Raw genomic sequence first — 25397 nt, 5'->3', positions numbered from 1 at the left:
AAACTGCTAAAAAAACAAAAACCACCAAAAAAACATCACATACATGATTTTCTTGTGCCTAAGTTTCTAACCAGTAATTCTTATTTCACTTTGTGTGTGTGTGTGTGTGTGTGTGCGTGTGTGTGTGTGTTGTATGTCCAGTTTTTCTACCAGTTATTTTGGGGGGGTCATATCATATCATGAATTCTTCCATTTGTGGTCACATAGGAGAGTCTGACCTCCTTTCCTCCTCTCTCCTCTTCCTCTCAGTCTCCATCTCCTTCTTCAGCTGCTCCTGCCTCTCCAGCTCCTCCTTTTCGCGCTTCAGCTGCTCCTCTCTCTCCCGCCGCCGTTTCTCCACCTCCTCCTTTCGCTTGGCTGCGGCTGCTGCCCGCTTGGCCGCCCGGGCCTCACGATTGGAGATGGACTTCAGGTTGCCCTCCGACTACACAATGTATCAACATATATATATATATATATATATATATATATATATATATATATATAATATAAGTACTTAACATTTGAATAAATATGACTGGTCATCTTAAAAAAAAAAAAAAAAAAAAAAAGACGAAAAAAAAAGAAAAAAGAAATATTGCTTCATGAAGTTCATGTTGAAAAGAAAAAAAGCACTCAATGTTTGGTTGGATAAATATGATTGATCTTCTAATCATTAAAAACAAAAACAATAACAATACAAAAAAATCTGTAAAAAAAAAAAAAAGAAGAAAAAAAAAAACAGTTTCAGGTTTTCCTCAGACCACACACTCTGTCAACATATTTTTACCCCAACACACCCACTTCTAATAACATGGACCTTTAGAGTACTGATAGAACTGGGAAATAATAGTAATAATGCCCTTTCCCTGTGAGAGCTCAGGGTGCTTTACATGACAGAAAAGGTTACAAATTACATGAACCTCTGATGACCACTCTGTGTGTGTGTGTGTGTGTGTGTGTGTGTGTGTGTGTGTTTACTATTTTAATTTGTGTGTGCGTGCGCGTGCAACTTTTTTTTCTGCGCTTCATTCCTTTCTTTTTCACATTCCTTCCCGACCCAACATTATCATTTTCGTATTTGTGTGTGTGTGTGTGTGTGTGTGTGCGTGTGCATGCGTGCGCGCGCGTGCGCGTGTGTGTGTGTAGGCATATCCTATATATCTTATTACCATCCTACTTATGCCTCTATTGAATATTGTATAGTGAAGACCCTGTTCAGGGCAGAAACTGGATGTTAAAAAAACCCAAAAAACCCCACACCATTCCTTATCTATAATCCTCAAAATACAGAATTTTGTCTTGTCTACCCTCTCTCCCATCCCCTGTCCACCCATCCCCTCTCACATCTCATACATACAGAGCTGCCAGGTGTGAGGTGGTGTTGTAGAAGTAAAGAACCAAAAAGTGCTTACATATAGTTGTTGTTGTTGTTTTTTTTGTAAATATGAGTTTTCAGTGAAAAGTGAAAGCAGAGAAAGAGTCAGACAAACAGATATGACGTGGAAAGTTGTTCCAGATACGAGACGCGTCAAAGAGGAAAAAGCGTTCGCCATAATTTTTTGTACTGACGTAAGTAAATTTTCAGAAGGTAATTTTAAGAAAAGAATTACAGTAGTCAATTCATGAAAGCACAAAAGCAGTAATAAGGGTGTTCATAGTTTCAATGGGAAGGAACTGACAAACTGAGTTAACCCATCACTGTTCACAATTGACTGTATGATTCAGAAAACTGAACAGTATCATTGCAAACCACAAGAGAGTCGGGGAAAGAGGCAGATGCGAACATACCTAAAGAGGTAATAATCATAGCCTCAGTTTTGCTAGCATTTATCTGGAGTTTGTTTTATGTCATCCCAGATTTAACATCAAGAATGCACTCTTGCACTGACTTAATCAAGCCATTTGACTAGGTTGTGCAGACTTAACGTAGTTGAGTATCGCCAGCAAAGAAAGATGAAGAGCAGTGATGACATCAGAATGAGAAGTAATATACAGAATGAACAAGACAAGGCCTAGGACAGAACCTTGTGGCACACTGTAGCGGATCAGGGTTGGATCTGACTGAAAGTTGTTAAGAGAGACAATCTGGAAGCAGTTGGACAGGTATGAAGAAAACCAACACAGAACTGTTGAAAGAATCCAAAATACACATTCAAGCCTGGAAAGTAGTATATTGTGGTCTACTGTGTGGAACGCAGCCAAGAGATGAAACAAGATCAACACAGTTTGTCTTGATCAACAGACAGCAAAATGCCATTTACCGCTTCCAACAAAGCAGTTTCAATGCCGTGGGCAGACTTATATGCTGACTGGAATGAAGAAAAGAGGTTGTTTGATGCCAAATGGTCTGAAAGCTGGGAGATAACTTTTTTTCCAGCAATTTTGGACACAAAAGCAAGGTTGGGCAGAGGGCCAAAACTTTTGTGATCATTGTGATCCCTAGTGGCTTACTTTAGCAGGGGCTTATCAAGCACATTTTTATGTACACAAGGGAAGACACAGTAAAATAATTCAAAAGAATAATTCATAATTTTTGTTAGTGTAGGTAGAACAACATCCAAATACTCACACACTTACAGTAATGGTGTTGGAATGGGGTCAAGGTCACATGCTTTTGAAGCAGACTTTTTCAACACACTGAGTACATATTTCTCTGCTACAGGTGTGAGAGCAACAAAGGGAACACCATGAAATTCTTCTCCCAAAGGATGTGACACACCTGACTGTGTATCTAGTTCTTTCCGAAGACTGACAATCTTTGAACATCAAAAAATCAGAGAAGACACCAGATAATACTGAAGATGGATAGCCAGAAACAACAAAGAAGATTTTGTCCTACCACAAAGCTTATTTGTAATGGAACACAGTTCCTTGCTGGACTTTGTTACAGAGATCTTGGCACTGAGTCTTGATCTTGTGCGTGAGAAGCATAACAAAGTTCTTTGCTTTCTGGTAGATCTGCTAACTAAACATACATTATTATATATTTTTTTTTAAATCCCAATTTTATTCCATCAAACCTTTTCTCTTCTTCACAGAAAAAAAATTAACAGAGAAACTGATACACATTTCATTTATGTTGTACAAAACAATGTATTTTCACTTTATTAATCCATCACATGAGAAATTTTAGAGTTTGCTCATACACATACATCATAATCACAAGAACACAATCTTAAAAACATCTTGGATTAAGTACACACAGATTCTCCTTCTTCCCCAAATCTTAAACAGATAATTAAACATTCACTTTGTAGATTAAAACAACAAACAAACAAACAAAAACTCTAACAAAATCCTACTAATTACTGAAACATTCCAGGCTTCCTAAGCCTTTGTGTCCCAGTCAATAGTTATTTTATTCAAACAGATAAGAGTTCTTTCATTCCATGACTAGAAAACTCATGGCCCATGTTCACCATAAAAGATACTGGAAAAAAACCAAAATTGACATTTTTTTTTTTACATAAAGCTATTAAAAATGCATACGGATCACCTACAACTATGGATAAGAAGTAATGAAAGAGAGAGAAAAATACATTACATCTTCATCAGAAACAACAGCAATCTCTGACTTAAGGGAATATATACAAGTAAACAATATGACCACATTATCTCTCATTGGAGTGAACTTCTTGAAAAGAAAGACAAAAAAAAAAAAAAAAAAAAAAAGGAACACTGTTGTAATGTGCCATAATGCACTGCAATGAAATCTGTGTAAAATTCAGGAATGTGTGTACAGGCATAACCTTCGCTTGAGTGAATTTCTCAAAAAAAAGAAAAAAAAAGGAACACAATTTTTAATGGGCCATAATGCACTGCAATTGAATCTGTGTAAAATTTAGGAAAGCATGTGCAGGCATGCACATAATCAGGCATGTGGCACTTCATACAGCAAAATTCACCGTGCAGTTTGAATGCACACGTGTAAGAAGCACAACTTTGGAGTCATGTGCTTAATCCACATTCACTAAAATAAGCTTACTGCTGTATTATCAAACATACAATAATATATGGAACAAGGATGAATTTTTCCATGATATCCCTCGAGGCAGAAAGATATGTATAGTATCTTTTAAAATTTTTTTTTTTTATACAAGTATTATTATGTTCTGAGAGCACTCAATCACATCACTAAGAAGACATGAAATATCCAGTTCCATATGGACTTAAAAAGAATAATGCATGAATATGAACATGCCTCTGCTGTAATAAAATTGGAAGAAAAAAGATCAAATGAGGAACAGTTGTATTAGATATTTACTGAATTTTCCAGTTTGTGTATATGTATTTTAAGTACATGTTATTCACAAACTAGAAAATCATACACTGAAATAAAATTATTATGAGCTTATAACTGTAATGACCTTCTCTATCACTATATTTATGTTCGTTTATGTCTATTCATTGTTTACTGCAAAACATTTCAATTACTGCACTGTATCACAATAAGAATGAACATAAAACCAAGCTGCTGAGTGAAGCCATTATGGTGGCAGTCACATCTGTGAGCACACATTCTGTGAGACAGAACAATGACAAACAAATGAACAAATAAAAACAACAACAAAGATCTGGAACTGACTAATCCAATAAACAATTAAAGGATAAAGTTATATATATATATATATATATATATATATATATATATATATATATATATATATATATATATTCTACACATTCTCAAATTGAGCTATTTTGTCCAATAAAAGTATAATAAGCACCTCTGTTAGTATCTGGAAATCAATATGAATCTAAAAGCAATTATGTGGGTTGGTCTGCACTTTATATTGATAGTAAAAAAACAACAACTAAAAACAACTGTTTCCCTAGAAACTCCTGTATGAAACTTGGCTATACTATGTTTGAATTTTTTTTTTTTAATTCTTCTGGAATATCAATCAACAAGACTAGCTTCCATTTAGGTACAAACAAGTGAAGAAAGTAGGGGAAAGTGTTTTAAAAGCATTCCTCAATATACTAAATATATACATAGAGAGACAGAGAGAGAGAGAGAGAGAGAGAGAGAGAGAGAGAGAGAGAGAGGTCTGTCTTCACACTGGTCTCCAGCACATCAGCAAACCAACTATGGATATTACGTACTACAGGTACTACAACATTAGCTAAACACATAATATATCCCCATACCTCTATCAAATAAGATTATGGCTACCAAGCTACTTGAGAAGTATTTCACAGTTAAACACAACATTATGAATGCAACATTTAGGACTAATTATGCAACACATATGCAGCTAATGAGGGTGTTTTGGGGGGGATCTTTTGGGGGGTGGGGTGGGGTGGGGGGGGTTGTTTACAAAACTACCCAAGCTACAAAAGGTGGCTATCATCATGAACTATCACTGAAGACTCTTTGATTATGTCAGTCAATAATCACTCTGTTTTCCAGTACTTCATATTCGCTCACTTTCACAAACACAAACCTGAAGAAGAGAGGGGGTTTAAAATCTAGATGTCACTACACATGATTTCCTACATAAATTCTACACATGTTGCACACACAGGGACAGTTTCTGTTGTTAGTAAATCTTTGATTGGTTAAACATTAATCCATAGAAAGCACAGAAATAGCTGCTTCTGATTGTTACCTTCTTTTTCCGTTTCTTAAAAAAAAAATATAAAAAAGCAAACAAACAAAATGAACAAGTAGGCATTTACACAAAAAACATGCTTTTGTCCTGTTTCTCGTGGTACAAAGTAAAACATATTCTCTAATACACACACACACACACACACACACACACACACACACACACACGCATACACATGCACACATGCATGCATGCCATTTCATAATGAGAGACATCAGTGTATACACTGAAGCAGACATTCATTCTCATTGTCAAACAACAACCAGTAAGACAATTATATGGAATCATACTAATCCTCGAAAATGAAGATTTAGGAAGGAAAATTGTATAACCTTCCTCAACAAAAATATATTCTGATAAACAATTAAACAGATTTTGTTCCAGCCCAGAACATTTTGAATCCCTATCAAGTTCCTGTCTCACACTGGCGTTTTAGTGGTTCAGTTTTACTGTAGTTTCAGCAGCACAAACACTGTGAATAGGAATTCATTCGGTATCACCCATAATGTGACTTAGTACTCAGTCAGCATTACAAGAATTCATTCGGCATCACCCATAATGTGACTTAGTACTCAGTCAGCATTACAAGAATTCATTCGGTATCACCCATAATGTGACTTAGTACTCAGTCAGCATTACAAGAATTCATTCGGTATCACCCATAATGTGACTTAGTACTCAGTCAGCATTACAAGAATTCATTCGGTATCACCCATAATGTGACTTAGTACTCAGTCAGCATGACAAGAATTCATTCGGTATCACCCATAATGTGACTTTGTACTCAGTCAGCATTACAAGAATTCATTCGGTATCACCCATAATGTGACTTAGTACTCAGTCAGCATGACAAGAATTCATTCGGTATCACCCATAATGTGACTTAGTACTCAGTCAGCATTACAAGAATTCATTCGGTATCACCCATAACGTGACTTAGTACTCAGTCAGCATGACAAGAATTCATTCGGTATCACCCATAATGTGACTTAGTACTCAGTCAGCATTACAAGAATTCATTCGGTATCACCCATAATGTGACTTAGTACTCAGTCAGCATTACAAGAATTCATTCGGTATCACCCATAATGTGACTTAGTACTCAGTCAGCATTACAAGAATTCATTCGGTATCACCCATAATGTGACTTAGTACTCAGTCAGCATTACAAGAATTCATTCGGTATCACCCATAATGTGACTTAGTACTCAGTCAGCATTACAAACATTGTGACAAAGAAATCATTCAGTATCGTGCACATTATGACAAAGTACTATTTCAGCATCATAAACTCTGCTACTAAGTACTATGTCAGCATTATAAACACTGTCACTAAGTACTCCTTCAGCACCACAAACACTGACTAATTTCTCATTCTAGCATCACCCACATAGTGAATAATTTCTCATTCAGCATCACCAACATTGTGACTAAATACTCATTCAGCATCACTCACACTGTGACTAAATCTGTCTGGAACACAAATTACAAAGTACCAAGCAGTGTTAAACAAAAGAATCACTCACATCATTCAACGGTTGTTCCTCTTCTTCCTCCTCCTCCTCTTCATCCTCTTCAGGGAAGGGAGGAGGAAGGTTGAGCCTCTGTGGGGGATCTGGCTCTGGACTGGACTCCTCCCTGATGATGGTGAACTCCATTTCATCATCGGTCCTGGTCAACTCTGGTGAGGACTGTAATAACAACAACAAAAATAATAATAAAAACTTACATTCAAACAATTCATTTGTGGTCACATATTAATCAAAACTGTCCAAAGAATCATTTGAATTCTGAAAAGATGTGCATGTTCAGTGCTGACCATAACACAGGACATATATGACCACTTGTATGTAAATGGATGTGTATGTGGTATGCATGTCAGCATGCACTACCAAAATTCACACACACACACACACACACACACACACACACACACACAATTAACCCATGCATTCTGCTTTAGATGATGTCAGTCTTAAAACAAACCCAATTCTTTGTGTGTAATTTCATGAACATGTACTGCTGAAAATATGCAGTCACATCTTCAAGAATGGATTCAAGCTATCAATCACTGTGTCCCAAGAAGCAAACTGGCAAGAAATTAAGACACAGAGCACTGGTGAACCACTGGTACAGATCACCTCTTTGCTGATTGTGAAAAAAAAGTAAAGAAAAAAAGCTTTCAGATTGCTTAGCAGCTTTCAGTCTGCTTGGCCATAAAAATGAAGTCAAGATTCTGATTCCAGACATCGAAATGGTGTATTAATTAAACAAATAACAACAATTACCAAGTAAGTTATGATGCATGCCTGGTTTTTTTAGGAATCAAAATCAGTTATGCTTAACAGATTCTTATATTATAACTGCTGCGTGTCCATAACTTATTTACAAAATAAATGAATAAAAAAAAAGTAATTAGAAAAAAACCAACAAAAAAAACAACAACAGTTACCAGGAAAGGTTTCTCAGACGAGGAGGCCGTCGTTGGTTTGGGAGGTTCTGGTGTGGGGGCAGGTGTGGGTTCTTTTGGGGGTGGTGGTGGTTCCTCCACAGGGGCAGGGGACGCTGGAGGTTGCTCCTCTGTGAGCTCCGGCGTCGCCTCGTCTTCCTTCTTGCCTTTCTTTTTCCCCTTGCCTCCCTTCTTCGCGCTCTTCTCCTTCTTTGTGTCCTTCTTGGGCTTCTTGCCTTTCACTGTGAGTGACGAGAACTTTTATCACAGACTGTGTTTCATCAGGAATGAACATGTATTTGATGTGCAGAAATATTTTGTTTCCAATATGTGAGATACAATTTGTCATAAAGAAAAATATTCATTTTCCAGTGCTTTTTCTAAATATTTTCTTTCAAATAATGAAAAAAAGAGTAAAAAATGTGAAACAAACAAGGAAAGATGGGGCAATAATTACATCTCAAAACTAGAAAGGGTAGAAAACCAACCACCAAAAACCCAACAACAACAAAATAACCTTTGGAAAACAAAAACAGAGCAAACGACTTTACAGAATTTCTGATGTATGAACACAGAAGAAAAATTAATTCCCTTCAGACACACTACAAATCTGTGTTAAAATTTTCTGGCAATAAATGCACTCGAGTCCTTTGTTGCAAAACAAAATACATTTCCTGAAGTGTTTTTTTTTTTTAATGACGAATTTACTGTGCAAAGAAAAGCAAAACAAAACAAAACTGCACTGTATCACTGTGAATGCAAAGTCATCTCACACAAACTCATGTACAGAAAGTTGCACGCACGCGCGCGCGTGCACACAGCGCACACACACACACACACACACATTAAAATAGTAAACACACACACACACACACACACACATGCACGCATGCACACACACACACACACACACACACACACACATGCACGCATGCACACACACAAACTGACATACAGCACACACATCGCTGCTTCATATCAGGTCCTACCAGGAGATTTGGTTTCTTTGCCAGAAGGAAGAGAACCTGGTCCTTGAGCCCCGTACAGTTTTGACAGCTCCGCCTTATGATCCACCAGACCTGCAGTCCACAGCATTGTTGTTATCATCACTGTGTAGTGGTGCCAATGGAAGCACTGTTGTAATCAAGGAGGAGGAATTTTTGTTTAATGTCCCGTCACACATATCGGTGATTGAAGACATTTTGTTAAAGTATTTATGAATACATCTGAGTATTATCGGTTGGAAGGTGTGGGAGATGTGGATGAATGGAGGGTTGGGGGAAACTGGGCAAATGAGGGTAAAAATGTGGGTGAAATTTGGAAGAAAAACAAAACAAACAAAAAAACCCTCTAAATACAGTTACAGGAAATTACTTAATGGACTTCGTAAAAGAGAAGTCGTTAAACTGACAAGTGAAACAACTGATAATGAATGCAAAAAGTCAAAAACATCAACGTTCTCAGTCACTTGTGAAGACACACTTTCGTGTATAAAAGGCTTCATCAAGCTACAGTGAAAAATTATATGCTCAATTGTCAGGTTACTAAAGCATATGCACTTGACATTAGAACAATACTTGGTCCGTAATGAATTTGATAATAGTCTGAGAGCTACACTCAGAATTGGTCTGCGAATCGGACCAAAGTCTGAGAGAGTCAACTGACGAGGTTTTAGACTTGAATTCAAGCACCTATAAAAGTCTCTTTCTAGTATATTGCTTATTTCCTTGTATGACAATGGGCAATATACTTTTATACTATCTATATGATTTTTTGCTCCCCTTTTTGCTGCCCTGTCTGCTTGGTCATTATAACGGAATCCAGTGTGGGATGGTATCCAACAAAAATCAACATTTGTTGTAATCAAATCACTCTGAACTGGCTCCGTTTAAAGCACTGTTGAAATCAAATTACCCTGTATTGGAACCATTGGAAGCACTGTTAATATAGCATTGGAAGCATTGCTTTTATCACTCTGTATTGGGAGCATTGTTATTCTAGTATTGGAAGCATTGGAAGTGTAGTTTTTATCACTCTCCTTGATGAAGGCAGCTGTATGCTGCAGGTCGACTGCACAGCTGTAGAGCTTCATATGATGTAAATATAAAATAAAAATAGTTTCACTGAATATGTTTAAAAGGTTTTGGAGAAAAAAAATCAGCAAAAACAATTGTATATTATTTTAATATCCTCTCGCAATAAATGTAAGAAAAGCAGTTTAATAAGACATATATGCATCACATGCTGACTTTGTATTTACTGACTGCACAACATATAAGGACAGTATGTGTGGAAACATTACCTACCAATCCTCCCAAACATAGATAAGCTCTTGGGTTTTTTTTTTTTTTTTTTCCAATTGATGAGTTATTATCACAGGAAGAAGAAAATCACATACTTCAGAAAGAATGGATCCCTCTGTCAATGAAAGAATACTATTGAAAAAGTTAAGTGCCCAGATATTTCCATAGAAGATTGTTCCTTTTCTCAATTAAAGGATCCAATATGCTTTTAGACATTAACATGAAAATTTGCACACAAATTGGTAACTTACTTTTAAACTCACAAATGAAAGAATATCATGTGGGTATAAACAGTTCTATACATGGCAATAAAGGAAATGAACCATGAATTACAAACTACTCAACAAATAATTTCTTCTTTTTTGAATGGAAAATGACAGTTAACAGAGACAAATTTAACACAGACAAATCTAACATCCAAGACAACAGATTCTGCAAAACAGGAGGTAAAAAGTAGCAAGGAGAGAGACAGACCATACGTAGAGTGAAAGAAAAGGGACGAGAAAAGATACAGACAGACAACATGCTGAGTGAAAGAAAAGGGACCAGAAAAGATACAGACAGACAACATGCTGAGTGAAAGAGAAGGGACCAGAAAAGATACAGACAGACAACATGCTGAGTGAAAGAGAAGGGACGAGAAAAGATACAGACAGACAACATGCTGAGTGAAAGAGAAGGGTCCAGAAAAGATACAGACAGACAACATGCTGAGTGAAAGAAAAGGGACGAGAAAAGATACAGACAGACAACATGCTGAGTGAAAGAGAAGGGACCAGAAAAGATACAGACAGACAACATGCTGAGTGAAAGAAAAGGGACGAGAAAAGATACAGACAGACAACATGCTGAGTGAAAGAGAAGGGTCCAGAAAAGATACAGACAGACAACATGCTGAGTGAAAGAAAAGGGACGAGAAAAGATACAGACAGACAACATGCTGAGTGAAAGAGAAGGGTCCAGAAAAGATACAGACAGACAACATGCTGAGTGAAAGAGAAGGGACCAGAAAAGATACAGACAGACAACATGCTGAGTGAAAGAAAAGGGACCAGAAAAGATACAGACAGACAACATGCTGAGTGAAAGAGAAGGGACCAGAAAAGATACAGACAGACAACATGCTGAGTGAAAGAGAAGGGACCAGAAAAGATACAGACAGACAACATGCTGAGTGAAAGAGAAGGGACGAGAAAAGATACAGACAGACAACATGCTGAGTGAAAGAGAAGGGACCAGAAAAGATACAGACAGACAACATGCTGAGTGAAAGAGAAGGGACCAGAAAAGATACAGACAGACAACATGCTGAGTGAAAGAGAAGGGACGAGAAAAGATACAGACAGACAACATGCTGAGTGAAAGAGAAGGGACCAGAAAAGATACAGACAGACAACATGCTGAGTGAAAGAGAAGGGACCAGAAAAGATACAGACAGACAACATGCTGAGTGAAAGAGAAGGGACGAGACAAGATACAGACAGACAACATGCTGAGTGAAAGAGAAGGGACCAGAAAAGATACAGACAGACAACATGCTGAGTGAAAGAGAAGGGACCAGAAAAGATACAGACAGACAACATGCTGAGTGAAAGAGAAGGGACCAGAAAAGATACAGACAGACAACATGCTGAGTGAAAGAGAAGGGACCAGAAAAGATACAGACAGACAACATGCTGAGTGAAAGAGAAGGGACGAGAAAAGATACAGACAGACAACATGCTGAGTGAAAGAGAAGGGACCAGAAAAGATACAGACAGACAACATGCTGAGTGAAAGAGAAGGGACGAGAAAAGATACAGACAGACAACATGCTCAGTGAAAGAGAAGGGACCAGAAAAGATACAGACAGACAACATGCTGAGTGAAAGAGAAGGGACCAGAAAAGATACAGACAGACAACATGCTGAGTGAAAGAAAAGGGACGAGACAAGATACAGACAGACAACATGCTCAGTGAAAGAGAAGGGACCAGAAAAGATACAGACAGACAACATGCTGAGTGAAAGAGAAGGGACCAGAAAAGATACAGACAGACAACATGCTGAGTGAAAGAAAAGGGACGAGAAAAGATACAGACAGACAACATGCTGAGTGAAAGAGAAGGGACGAGACAAGATACAGACAGACAACATGCTGAGTGAAAGAGAAGGGACCAGAAAAGATACAGACAGACAACATGCTGAGTGAAAGAAAAGGGACCAGAAAAGATACAGACAGACAACATGCTGAGTGAAAGAGAAGGGACCAGAAAAGATACAGACAGACAACATGCTGAGTGAAAGAGAAGGGACCAGAAAAGATACAGACAGACAACATGCTGAGTGAAAGAGAAGAGACCAGGAAAGATACAGACAGACAACATGCTGAGTGAAAGAGAAGAGACCAGGAAAGATACAGACAGACAACATGCTGAGTGAAAGAGAAGGGACGAGACAAGATACAGACAGACAACATGCTGAGTGAAAGAGAAGGGACCAGAAAAGATACAGACAGACAACATGCTGAGTGAAAGAGAAGAGACCAGGAAAGATACAGACAGACAACATGCTGAGTGAAAGAGAAGAGACCAGGAAAGATACAGACAGACAACATGCTGAGTGAAAGAGAAGGGACCAGAAAAGATACAGACAGACAACATGCTGAGTGAAAGAGAAGGGACCAGAAAAGATACAGACAGACAACATGCTGAGTGAAAGAGAAGGGACCAGAAAAGATAAATAGACAACTTGCAGAATGAAAGAGAGGAGCAAGAAAAGATACAGAAAGACAATACGCAGAGTGAAAGAGAGTGATGAGAAAAGATACAGAGTCACACAATGCACAGTGAAAAGAGAGGGGTGAGAAAAAAAACAACAACCACAGAGACAGACAATACACAGGGTGAAAGAGACAGGTGAGATGAGAAACAAACAGACAATCAACAGAGAGAAAGAGAGGGTTGAGGAAAGATACAGACAATACACAGAGTGAAAAAGAGGTGTGAGAAAAGATACAGAGGTGACAGGCAGAGTAAGGTGAACAGTGGGAAGAGGTGGTTGACCTGCATAAAGAAAAAAAGAACAAAAACTTTAATCTCCAGGTCTCCAGCCCCTAGAAAGCGGTCAAAAGTACACAATATGGTAATCATGCAGCGACAACAAAATGTAAAATACATACTAACTTAAACCTGTAGAACAAACGTGTTTCCTGTGCATAGTAAATTAATTCTGGATTTCTTCATTGCTGTCAAAGAATTCCTGTCATATCTTCAGGGCATTAAATATATAAACGCAGAGTTTACAAATAGTGTATACAGAACCATTCTTCAGAAAGTGAACACACGATTGACCTTCAGAGTTCAGATGTCTTTGCCGCAGGTTATTGTAATTGACCTGGATAAAAAAAGCAAAAAAAAAGCAAAAAAAGCTAAGACTGTGCAGGCAACTGAGTCAGAAACCAGTCAAGACACAAACTGATTTAAGCTATAACTGTTTGAAACAACAAACAGGCAAACAAAAATAATATGAAGAAAGGGTCAGGAGGAAAAGGATATCCAACTTCTAGAAATCATGGTGGAATGATTGTGGAATACCCTGAAAAAAAAAACCCAAACATTACAGTGACAAAAAAAAAATCATAACAAAAGCATATTGATAAACTACAATTGCATAGTTTTCAGCCAAACTGATTGATTGTAGTGACCAGTTAATATCAGGTGTGCCAACAGTACAACTACAAGGTCTACAAACCTGACAAAAAAACACTTTACATTGCTCTTAAATCACTGAATGAGCAATGAACAATGTATGTTTTTAGTTTGTCCTTAGATTTATCAAAGTCTGGATTTTTTTCCCCTTTCATATCAGCTGCTTATTAACATTACTAGATCAAATGTCTCTCTGGAATGAAGTTCCAGTTTTTCTCTTCATATTTGTTTTTGTTTTACTTGTCAGTCAGAAAAGATCTGACAAATGCTATTCTCTAGTTATACATTCATTTCAGCCAATTCATTTCAAAATATTGTATCTGGATACAACTTCTAATGCAGTACATTGTACACACAAAAATCTGTACATGTTTCAACAATACAGTACATGCATACATACACAGCTGCACAATCAGACCCAAGTAGCATGTACAAAAAAAAAAGTCCAGAAATGTCAGTCTACTGATGTGATTTTGATCGCAGAGTGATCATAATGAGGCTATATCTTGTCTCTAACATGGATTATAGTAACTGAACATGTTTCATATATTCTGATAAATCTAAATACTAATAACATTTTCTACAGCAATCCACAGTGAACACTACCTAGCTATTGATTGCATAAACATTATGCTATCAAGTTAGAATTTAAACAATGCCATGTAATATATATGTGAACTCAAGACAAAAGCAGAAATGTATGGCTTGGTATAACCTCTAGCTTCAGTGTGATAAGATATACATATGTGCATATAATTATTGTATGTACCCATCACTACCACCAAAACATTGTACTAAAAACAAATAAAGCCAGATGAAGCACTTAAGACTGATAAAACAAAAAGACACATCAGTCCTCATCCTCCTCAAGTGCACCACCATCTGAAAGCTTGGTGCTGAACACAAGATGGGCACAGTGTGGTGCTGTGTGCCACTGTGAAGCACTGGGTGCAGTGTCTACAAACCAACAGCACTGAATGTGAAGATACCACATCATGACCTCCCTTTGTGCGTCCTGGCAATATCTGAGTGCAGTGTGTCCACAAACCAACAGCACTGACTGTGAAGACACTGCAGCATGACCTCACCCTCCTGAGGAGTTGTTGTTTTTTCACCACTGGTCTTGGCTTCAGGTTCTACGGTTTCAGCCGGCTTGGTTCTTGGTGCTGGTGGCTCAGGAGATTTCTCTTTCACCTCCTGTTCCACTGGTTTTTCTTCAGGCTTGCTGTTCTCTGGTAGCTCTGCTTCACTTCTGACCTGAGAGGCTGCCTTCTCTTTTTCCTGTCTGGCTTGGAGTTCTGCCTCCATGGCTTTTGATCCCCTTCTTGGGAAGGCTGTCTTCTCCTTTTTCGGACGCTGGGAGCGTTTTGCTGGTGACAGGAAAGGGGTGATGGTGGAGGAGGTTGTACATATTTCTGAAGTGCAATGAATCCTGGGGTGCTGTGCATTCCATGCAGACTGGTTTGATGTTGTGCAGATTGGAGGTAACTTGCCATGAAATCATGGTGCAACTGGAGGTGTGCACAATGAAGATGAAAAACATGCACAAAGCTTTTTTCACTAACATATCGATGAGCTATGCTTTAGAAACTTAGATAAATTTCTATGGTAATCAAATCATTATTTTTTTCGGGAGAAAGGGTGAGATGCCCTATTTTTCCATACCATCTACCTTGTTACTCATCCAACACCTCATTCATAGTCGCAGTATGACTTGTTCTGGAACAATGTCAGTGCCAGTATTCCACACAGTGACAGGTAAACAAAATTCCATGCCTTTTTCCAGACCTTCTCCAGAAAAGACTGAACATTTTCCTTACAAAGCACAAAGCCAAACTGAATTAAAAAAAATATCTGACCCCACTGATGAAAGAGAATGGCAAATATTCTGGCATCCTTTTTTTTCAATTTTCATCACTTTTGTTTATTCATTTGGGGTTTCTTTTCTTTTTTTTTATTTTTTTTTTTAATGCTTTAACTTGCATCTTTGTTGGATGAGACTGGCAATGGATTTTATCAAAATTCCACGATTACTTCCAGATGATGAGGGGTAAAACAGATTTTTTTCAAAGATTTTTTAGAGCCCTGGAAATTGTTCTCTCTTTTTTTTTTCAAATACTTTTTCAGACTATCATGACTCAATGAACCCGCAGTGATCAATGACAGCCAGACTCCCCCAGGAGGAAGCTAGCCACTGCTTCTGGGTTGCTTTAATGATGCCTGTTTTAATCCAACACATGCAGGACACATTATACTAAACCGAAACCTAATCTGGAATTAGGGTATTATCTGTGCGTAAAAGAACATGTTACTGAATTCATCTTTCAATATCTAATCCAGACAAATGTAAGTCATTTAAAGTGGAAAACAACCAACATTAATAAACACACTGTTCAAGGTCATCTTGATAATTCCAGTACGCAGATGACAATTTCAGTCTAGTTTCAATCATATACTGCTGAATGCTTCCAGAATGTGTGCTCCAGTATTGCGAAAAAAAGAAAAAAAAAAGTGTGTTGCTGAATTGGACAGATTGTAGCAAATGAAGTTCAGTTCAGTTCAGTTACTTAAAGAGGCAACACAGTTTTCAGACAAATCCATACGCTACATCACATCTTCTAAGCAGATGCCTGACCAGCAGTGTAACCAAACGCACTTAGTCAGGCTTTGAGGAAAAACAAGGGGGTTACATAAACAAATAAATGGAAGGGAAGTAAATACTGCTAAGTAAACAGTTAAAAAAAAAAAAAAAAAAATCAACTGATGACAACTGCTTTGTCAAAAAACCTGACTGAATATGAATCCCATCCCCAAGACGGGTCTATGGCTATGTCCCTCCAAGATTTTCATGATGAAATGGCCATCACAGGAGACTGATACAAAGTTCACACTGCAAATATAACAGTGAAAGAGAGAAAAACACAGGTCACCATCAGAATAAGGCATGACGTGCCACAGAACATTTCAAATGATGGTGTCGAGGAGATCCGTATTGTCGTTAAGGCCATAGGAATAATTGTACTCTGTGCGTCTTTTCATAATATGTTTTTGGCTTCAGCCAGCTTTTAGAGATACACATTTCTTCAGTGTTGGTCAGGAACTTTGAGATACACTCTTAAAGATGCATTCACGAAACGCCAGTCTTCACATTTCATCACAAGTTTCATTGCAAAGACAGAATCAGAGAACACAAGATGAGAGAAATGAATGTGCATGCTTTCATACACATACACATGCACACTGTCATTCACATGACAATCTGTCAACATTTGCCTTAATGAAAATGAGTGTGCATGATGGTTATTCAAAATCTAGTTACACTGTTATCAGTTTCTCATTTCTTTTTATGCTTCCATTCTCCACACATTTCCATGCACCTAGAGTTCGATATTTGACCGAATGAGAACATTTGATACTGACAGCAGTGGGCTTAGAAACTGTTCTTTACTTTATTTAGAGCAGGTTCTCTTTGAAAATGATAACTTTAAAGAGACAAGAGTTACACAGAAAATCTGATTCATTTCAGTAAACTGAACTTTGTATGACATCCACTCAACAAACAAAACAGATGGTTCATAACACTTCATGTAAATTTTGAATAATAGTAACTAAATTTGTAATTCAGTGCATCAGAAAGGGTTCAAACGTAACTTTGTGATCAAAACAGGACATTCAAAGCACTTTTTTCGCAAATGAACAAAGAATGCTCATGAATGATTCAATAATTCCAATACCGATTCACTAACAAAAACATTCAAATGATGAAATTAGTGTATCTTTAAACAGATCTGGGAGTCAATACAGTTAAACTGTGAACAGAGAATTCCTTCAGACAATCACACTGAAATCCTGCATGCCAGAAAAAGTCTGGATGCAACATTTGGTATTTGCAGTGCATGCAACAGGAGTTAAACAGCTACAACATTCAAGCTCTTCACCAGCAACACAAATAACTCTGTGTGTGCTCTTCCCACTGACTAACTTTTCACATTTACACTTATCTGGGTAAAAACTGGTCTGCATGAATACAGGTTCTAATTTCATTAATTACTTCACTGATTGACAGTCAAGTATTTTATAAAATCTCTTGGAACCGAAGTGCAGAAGAAAATTCAACACTGTAAGTGACAAGGGGTGAGTTTTAACTGATGCAATATAAACTTGAAAGCATGAAACAAGGAGCAGGGGGAAAAAATGCCTACTGACTATCTACTTTCACTGGAGCTTTTTTTTTATTCAGTGAGTAAAAAAAATACACCAGTGTACTATTTTGTTTGCCTAGCCAGCAAAAACAACAACAAAAAACAAACAAAAAATAACTAATGTGTGGGTCAACATATCATCTATACACCAGTGCAGAATCCTTTGTTGTTTCCGTGATCAGCAGAAAAAAACAACAACTTTGGCTGTGTGGGTGAAACAATTATCTATCTGACAGTGCCGTTTTCGGAGAGCTGTACGTGTTTCCACACCACACCACACCATTCTCACCCTTGTCCTTTTCTTTGGAAGGTTCGTCTCTTGGAGTCTCCTGACCTGCTGGTTCTGGCCGTGGGGATTTCTTGGGTTTGGGTGAGGGCACCTCTTGCTGCTGTGGCTCTGATTTACCAGGCTGATGTGGGGATTTGTCTGACTTATGTGGAGATGTCTCCGGAGGGGCAGGTTTGTCCTTTGGTTTGGTCTCTGCTTTGTCCTTGTCTGCTAAGGTCAAGTCAGTAGTGTGTGTTGGGCAGTGCTTAATGGTCATTCTTTGCAAACCATCATTTTCTTACCATTAGGGGAAAAAAGACAGACAGACAGTGAGCGTTGCTGAGAGCAGTGCCTTTTTCCCATTATTTGTTTTTACCATCAGGAAATTGAAAACTTGAGAGACAGCATTGTTAAAGTTTTCATTAATTATTTCTTTTTGCTAGAAGAAAAATACAACTGAGTATGCACTGTAGCAACATTTCCTTCATTATTTGTTTACATATCCATACATGCTGAATATGCATTTATCATCTTCTTCAACTCTTGCACAAAAATAAGAGAAAAAAATCCAAAGTGCAGACACACACTACAACTTATTTAACATTTTCATTGTCTGTGGTGCATGGACAAGTGCTTTACACATATATTCTCTTCAGGTGCCAGACAAGTCATAGTGTTTTGGGGAGAAATGATTATGAACAGTGAAAGTGCAACAGCTAACACACCATACACAAAACGTAAGTAACCTTCTTTCTGATTCATCCCAATTATTCATTTGCAAAGCAATTATTTAAAAAAAAAATAAAATAAAATAAAAAATAAAAAAAAATAAAAAGAAGAAGAAGAAAAAAAGCACTGATCCTCTTGGTAATGTAATATGCTGCTGTCAAAAGGTGATAATACTTCATCTCTGTTAGCACATTGTACCCCATTAATGAATCTGCACTAAAGTTTCTGTGGACCAGTCATACGACAGCTGACTATACTGTCAAAAGCCATTCTTAATACACACACACACACATACACAAAACAACAACTCATACACTGTCATTAAACACAAGTTCAAACCCCTTGAAAACACCAGCAAACAACAAAGATCCTAAACCCAACAAACTAAAAGCATTGAGTGAATATGCAACTGATTGAGAAATTTAAACTTAATGTGCCCACTGCAGTTTGGAAAAATCCATACTCAGTCCAAGGGAAGTAAATGGGTGTTGTGGATAAATAAGTACCAGGGGAATAAAATTAACGTTAATTCAGTAAATCATAAAGAAGGCAACTTGATTCTTACAACCATCACAATCCCTTCAAAATGCACAGAATGTGAATAAAAACAACAGCCACCACACCACCGCACTGTGCATTTTTAAGCACTGCTTTTCACTGAAATCAGTCAGACGTGGTTGTTAGGGGAAGTCAACATCAGTTCATTACATTACAACCACACTGTGCTTTTTCACGTCTACATACAGTCAGTCAAATAGGTTTGCATAAAACTCCTTGAAGTGAACATAAAATGGGGAAAATAATGGCCAGAACAGAAAAATTACATACAAACACACCAAAAAAGGCTGGGCTTGCCTCTTTTTAATCTCTTTCATGTTCCTTCTTTTGACTAAATGACAACAAATACAGTACTCAAAACTGAATGTTTACCATGAAAATTCCAATGTTATCACTTGAAGTAAAATATAATGTTTTTAATTAAAACAAAAGTACCAATATCTTGGAATTCATAAGGCTTTTTAAAAATATTTTTTTAACAGAACACAACCAACAACCAGTTATAATAGTCTCATACTGATATACAAGGATTAAGAAAAACAATAATTCATAACTGCTGTGAACGTGCAACCTCATCACAATGACACAAAACTATTAGTGACAGCAGTGACTATTGTTAAATATCTTATAATAACAATCACTCAACATATCCAGAAGAAGTCTCATCTAATTCAAATTTGTATCATTCTGAATCTAAAAGTGACTTTAAATACCATGTCTTGAATTCAGCAGTTTTTATTCAGCTAGAATATCTACACTTCTGAATCTGAAAATGATGGGTTTTTTTTTGTTTTTTTAACTACCTGTCTTCTTTGAATCCAGAAGTTTTACTTCACTGTAAGATGTATACTTCTGAATCTGAAAGTGACTTAATTGCTATGTCTGTCCTCTGTGACTCTTTCACTCATAGACACCTGTAGGAATGTTACATTGGAATTCAAAGAAATGTTGGTTGAATGTGAAAACACTGAAATATTTAAATGAAAAAAAGTTGCTCAGAGTTGAAGGGTTTTACCCACAACACTCTTAAATGATCAAAATTTGTGTCTTGCCATTGGAAACATACAGCCCTTCCCTGATGTTTTTCACTAATTTCTCAACTTTATTGTAAAAGACATCTATTTTAGGGTTATGCATAACACAGTGTGAAAGTGATTACAACTCATAAGTTGTAATTTATTGTCTGTATGCTGTTTGGGACACATGAATGAAAAAAAAATCAGACTGAAACAGGTATCTAATGTGACCAATCTGAGTTGCAATGTGTTCAAGCTGCTGCTGTTGCTCTGTGTGTGTGTGTGTGTGTGTGTGTGTGTGTGTGTGTGTGTGTCTGTGTGTGTGCATGCGATTGCATGCGAGTGTGCCCACATGTGTGAGTGTGTGTGTGTGTGTGTGTGTGTGTGTGTGTGTGAAGAGGAGAGAATCAGTGGAGAACAGTGATTGATAAGAATGCATAGACTGTTTCCCTTGATAGCAAGTATTTCTCATTGGATAGCAGTATAGGAGCTGGTAGAACTTTTGATAGTCCAACACTATTCACAGCAAGTTAAACGTCTTTCTTTCTTTCTTTGCTTTTTTTAAAGAGTGGTCATTTGCCTTCATTAAATATATATATATATATATATATATATATATATATATATATATATATATATATATATTTGTGTGTGTGTGTGTGTGTGTGTGTGTGTGTGTGTGTGTGTTTGAAGCTGAACACTTGTTCTACAGGTTGGGGCATCTCAAGTTTTCTTTCAACACCTTCATCCATTCCAATTTTAAGTTATTGGTGGAATCAAAACCCAGGCAGGACTTTGTAATGTGTAGGTGTATGGCCCCTTCAGAGACATACACATTAACATGTGTTTGTACATGTGCTTATAAATGTGTCAGCTTCAGCTTGACAGATATTGATAAATAGTACAAACATAATGATTGTGGACTGTGTGTGCTTGAGGGGACAAGACACCAAAAATAATCTAAAGTTGTTAATGAATGATTGTTTCAATATGTTTTCATCCATTTTAAGACATGGATTTGTACTCATGAACAAGTATTCCAATGGTTGTTTTTAAGCTTGTTTATCCTAGTCACTATAGTGGTTGTGATCAAACATGAAAATGTAATTACATGAACTAATAACTTTTCACATTACACTAAAAACAGCATGATGTACACATATTGCAAACACAAGTAATGATCCCTGATCTTGTTGACAATATTCTTTCAATGAATTATGTTGCAATACAAACACATTTCCATAAGTGTGAAAATTTAAATCTGTGGTATACACATGCTTTCAATGGCTTCTAATACTCCCATTTCTTTTTTTCTGTTTTTCAAAAGCATATATTCTTCTTAGGAAATAACAACAACAAAACCAGCCTTCAATACAATGAAATTTTGCTACAAATGTAACACAAACACAGTATAATATTTGCAAGTTTCACTGATACTAACATATGACTTAGTGTCACTTTTATTCAACAATTTTTTGACTCACTTGTGTAAACAAAGTGAGTCTATGTTTTAACCCGGTGTTCGGTTGTGTGTGTGTGTGTGTGTGTGTCCGTGTGTCTGTGTGTCCATGGTAAACTTTAACATTGACATTTTCTCTGCAAATACTTTGTCAATTGACACCAAATTAGGCATACAAATAGGAAAAATTCAGTTCTTTGCAGTCATCTTGTTTAAAACAATATTGCACCTCTGGGATGGTCACAATAAAAGAAAAAAAGAAGCCTAATTATATGCAAACTGCATTTACTGTTATATTAATATTTTTTTGTATTCTCTAAACTTGGCACTTTGATCTCATATTCTGACACAACAACAAGAGCAGTTATTATTATCATTTTTTGTTCAAACGGGAACTTCTTTTGCTAAACATGGAACTTTTATTTGTTTTTGCAAACGTTTTGGTGCAGATAGTAAAAAAGAGAAATTACTCTGTAATTAATGCAAGGGGACTTAATTTATCACAAGTGAGTCTTGAAGGCCTTGCCTCTCTTGCTTTTCTGATTATCCACCTCACAATGGAGCAAATGAACATCCCATGCGTGTAAGTCCTCACTCCTCCATCAAACATGCTGTCCACACACATATCAACATTTCACATCTGGTGAACAAATGAAAACCACTCCCCTCCCACACCCTCTCAAACAGGCAGTTTTCCCATTCCATGCATGCAACCCATTGTTTTCATTCACAGCACAGCAAAGACGTGCATTGCCAACTGATGTCTCACCCTTCTTTTTGGGAGGCTGCTCTACTGGGCCATAGAGCTGCTCCAACTCCCCTTTTCTATCCGTGTTGCCTAGCATCACAACAGTATGTCAGTGCTCTTCATCAGACAGAAAAGCTAAAAAAAAAAAAAAAAAAAAAAAAAAAAATTACCATGATGTACCACACCTGTTTGGAAAGCAGTCCATTTTACTGACTCACACACAAAGAGAGTTGACAGTCATGTCATAAAATAATACAGACAGATATCTATTCATGCAGCAGTGCAGCTGATATATTTAAAAAAAACAACAAACAAACAAAAAAAAAAAAAACGAAAGGAGATATGACATGTCAAAATGGAGAAGCATGAAAACACGCAAGGACAGATAATGAAACTGATTTCAAAGACAACACAGGAGGAATGAGCAAAGAAAATGAAACGGAACAAATGCACCAAGAGGGAGAGGGAGAGAGAGAGAGAAAGAGAGAGAGAGAAAGAGACAGAGACTGAGAGATAGAGAAAATTTAATGGAGAGAGATGTTTACAAGGACAATTTTTTTTTTTTTTTTTTTTTATCAGCAAGTAGCGTCTGACAGCTCAAACACCAAGAGGGGTACTTCAACTGATGCAGGCAGTGAAAAGAAAAGACGAAAAAGTAAATGATCAAAGGAAACTTGTTAAACAATGTAAACAGAGAGAGAGAGAGATAACGATAACGATAAGAGACACAGAGAGAGAGAGAGAGAGAGAGAGAGAGAGAGAGAGAGAGACAGAGAGACAGAGAGAGAGAGAGAGAGAGAGAGAGAGAGAGACTCTTCAGCTCACCAACAACAAACGGCTCCTCTGGTGACTTGGCCTTCTTCTTCTTGGAGTCGTCGCTCTTCTCGGTCTTCTGGGAGACCCCTGTCTTGGCGCTCTTCTCGCTCTGCTTGTCCAGGTCCTGAGGCAGCTTGGGTGATGCACCACCTGGGGGCACCGGGGCCTGGTCCTCCTCCTTGATGGAGCCTGGCAGAGAGGCCGACTTTCCATCCCCTGCACCTTTGTCCTGTTTCATGATGATGGTGGTGACGATGGAATAAAATATCATTTATATTGCGCAACATCCGTATGCAGTAAGGCTCTAGACTTCAGTCACCTTCACCATTCCCTTATCCTGTGTAATAACAATAATGCTATAATGGCCTGAGGCTGATGTACAATAAACCAGTTGTCTTGTCTTGTCTTGTCTCTCTCTCTCTCTCACACTGTGTGTGTGTGTGTGTGTGTGTGTGTGTGTGTGTGTGTGTGTGTGTGTGTGTAATATATAAATATATATATACATGCTTTATATTTGCAATTATATGAATCTATATAACAAAACAATAATATAACTGCAAAGGCAAATCATCACATCATAAACCTAAAAATCAATATGCTTTAAACCTAAAATAAAACACTGTGTATCGCAACATGTTACTTTCCAGTCACAACAGACTTTGCCTCGGAGAATGATAGGAGAGTGCATGACCCTTTTTTAGCACATCATCTTCTTCTCTTCTGGGGTGGGGGGGGGGGGGGGGTGGGTACTGGCAAAATAAAATTCTATCAGCACAGATGTGGGTCAATAACAACAACAACAAACATTACACATTTTTGTGCTTAAAACATGCAAATGATCTATATTTCGAACCCACCAGTTAGGCAGGGATATACTTTGTCCTGACCGTGGTACACATGCACTGATGTTATTGTAGGATGTCTGTAGTCTGACAGAATGAATAATGAAATTTAGATACATAGACAAAAAACAGCAACAAACACACACACACACACACACACACACACACACACACAAGCGCATGCATGCAGGCACACACACACACACACACTTAATTGTGCACTCCCATACATATGCATGCATGCAGGCGCGCGCGCACACACACACACACACATCACACACACACACACACACACACACACACAAGACAACAAAACATTAAACACCAAGAACAACATGAAGACAGAAACCTTCTCCAACTGCTGCAGCCTCTGTTTAAATTCATCCTGTTCAGCATCAGGTGAGCTCTCCCCCAAAGCCTTGGTGGGTTCTGCAGGATGTTCTTTCAGATCCGCAACCGTGTTCCCTGCAATGGACCCTGAAACACACACACACACACCTTCTTCTTCTTCTGCATTCATGGTCTGCTCAAGGCCTGACTAAGCGCGTTGGGTTATGCTGCTGGTCAGGCATCTGCTTGGCAGATGTGGTGTAGCGTATATGGGTTTGTCCGAACGCAGTGATGCCTCCTTGAGCTACTGAAACTGAAACTCATGGTCTGCAACTCCAACATTCACTCATAAGTAAACGAGTGGTCTTTTAATTGCATGACCGTTTTTACCC

General features: G+C 37.7%; 1 protein-coding gene across 5 annotated transcripts in view; it reads right to left on the bottom strand.

The window, feature by feature from the left end:
• The window catches only part of LOC143283663 (uncharacterized), a 101113-nt gene that overhangs the window by 7583 nt on the left and 68133 nt on the right, over nt 1–25397 (bottom strand). For all 5 annotated transcript variants that reach the window (XM_076589881.1, XM_076589886.1, XM_076589903.1 and 2 more), the window contains 6 exons: nt 25025–25152; nt 23843–24062; nt 9036–9125; nt 8050–8288; nt 7124–7288; nt 219–424 (listed from right to left, as the gene is read on the bottom strand). In XM_076589881.1, the coding sequence (XP_076445996.1) occupies nt 219–424; nt 7124–7288; nt 8050–8288; nt 9036–9125; nt 23843–24062; nt 25025–25152 (1048 nt within the window). The remainder of the gene's footprint in view (nt 1–218; nt 425–7123; nt 7289–8049; nt 8289–9035; nt 9126–23842; nt 24063–25024; nt 25153–25397) is intronic.

Source organism: Babylonia areolata, chromosome 1, assembly GCF_041734735.1.
Source record: "Babylonia areolata isolate BAREFJ2019XMU chromosome 1, ASM4173473v1, whole genome shotgun sequence".
Taxonomy (NCBI): domain Eukaryota; kingdom Metazoa; phylum Mollusca; class Gastropoda; order Neogastropoda; family Buccinidae; genus Babylonia; species Babylonia areolata.
The sequence above is the reverse complement of the archived record's forward strand: the minus strand, read 5'-3'. Positions and strand labels throughout refer to the sequence as shown.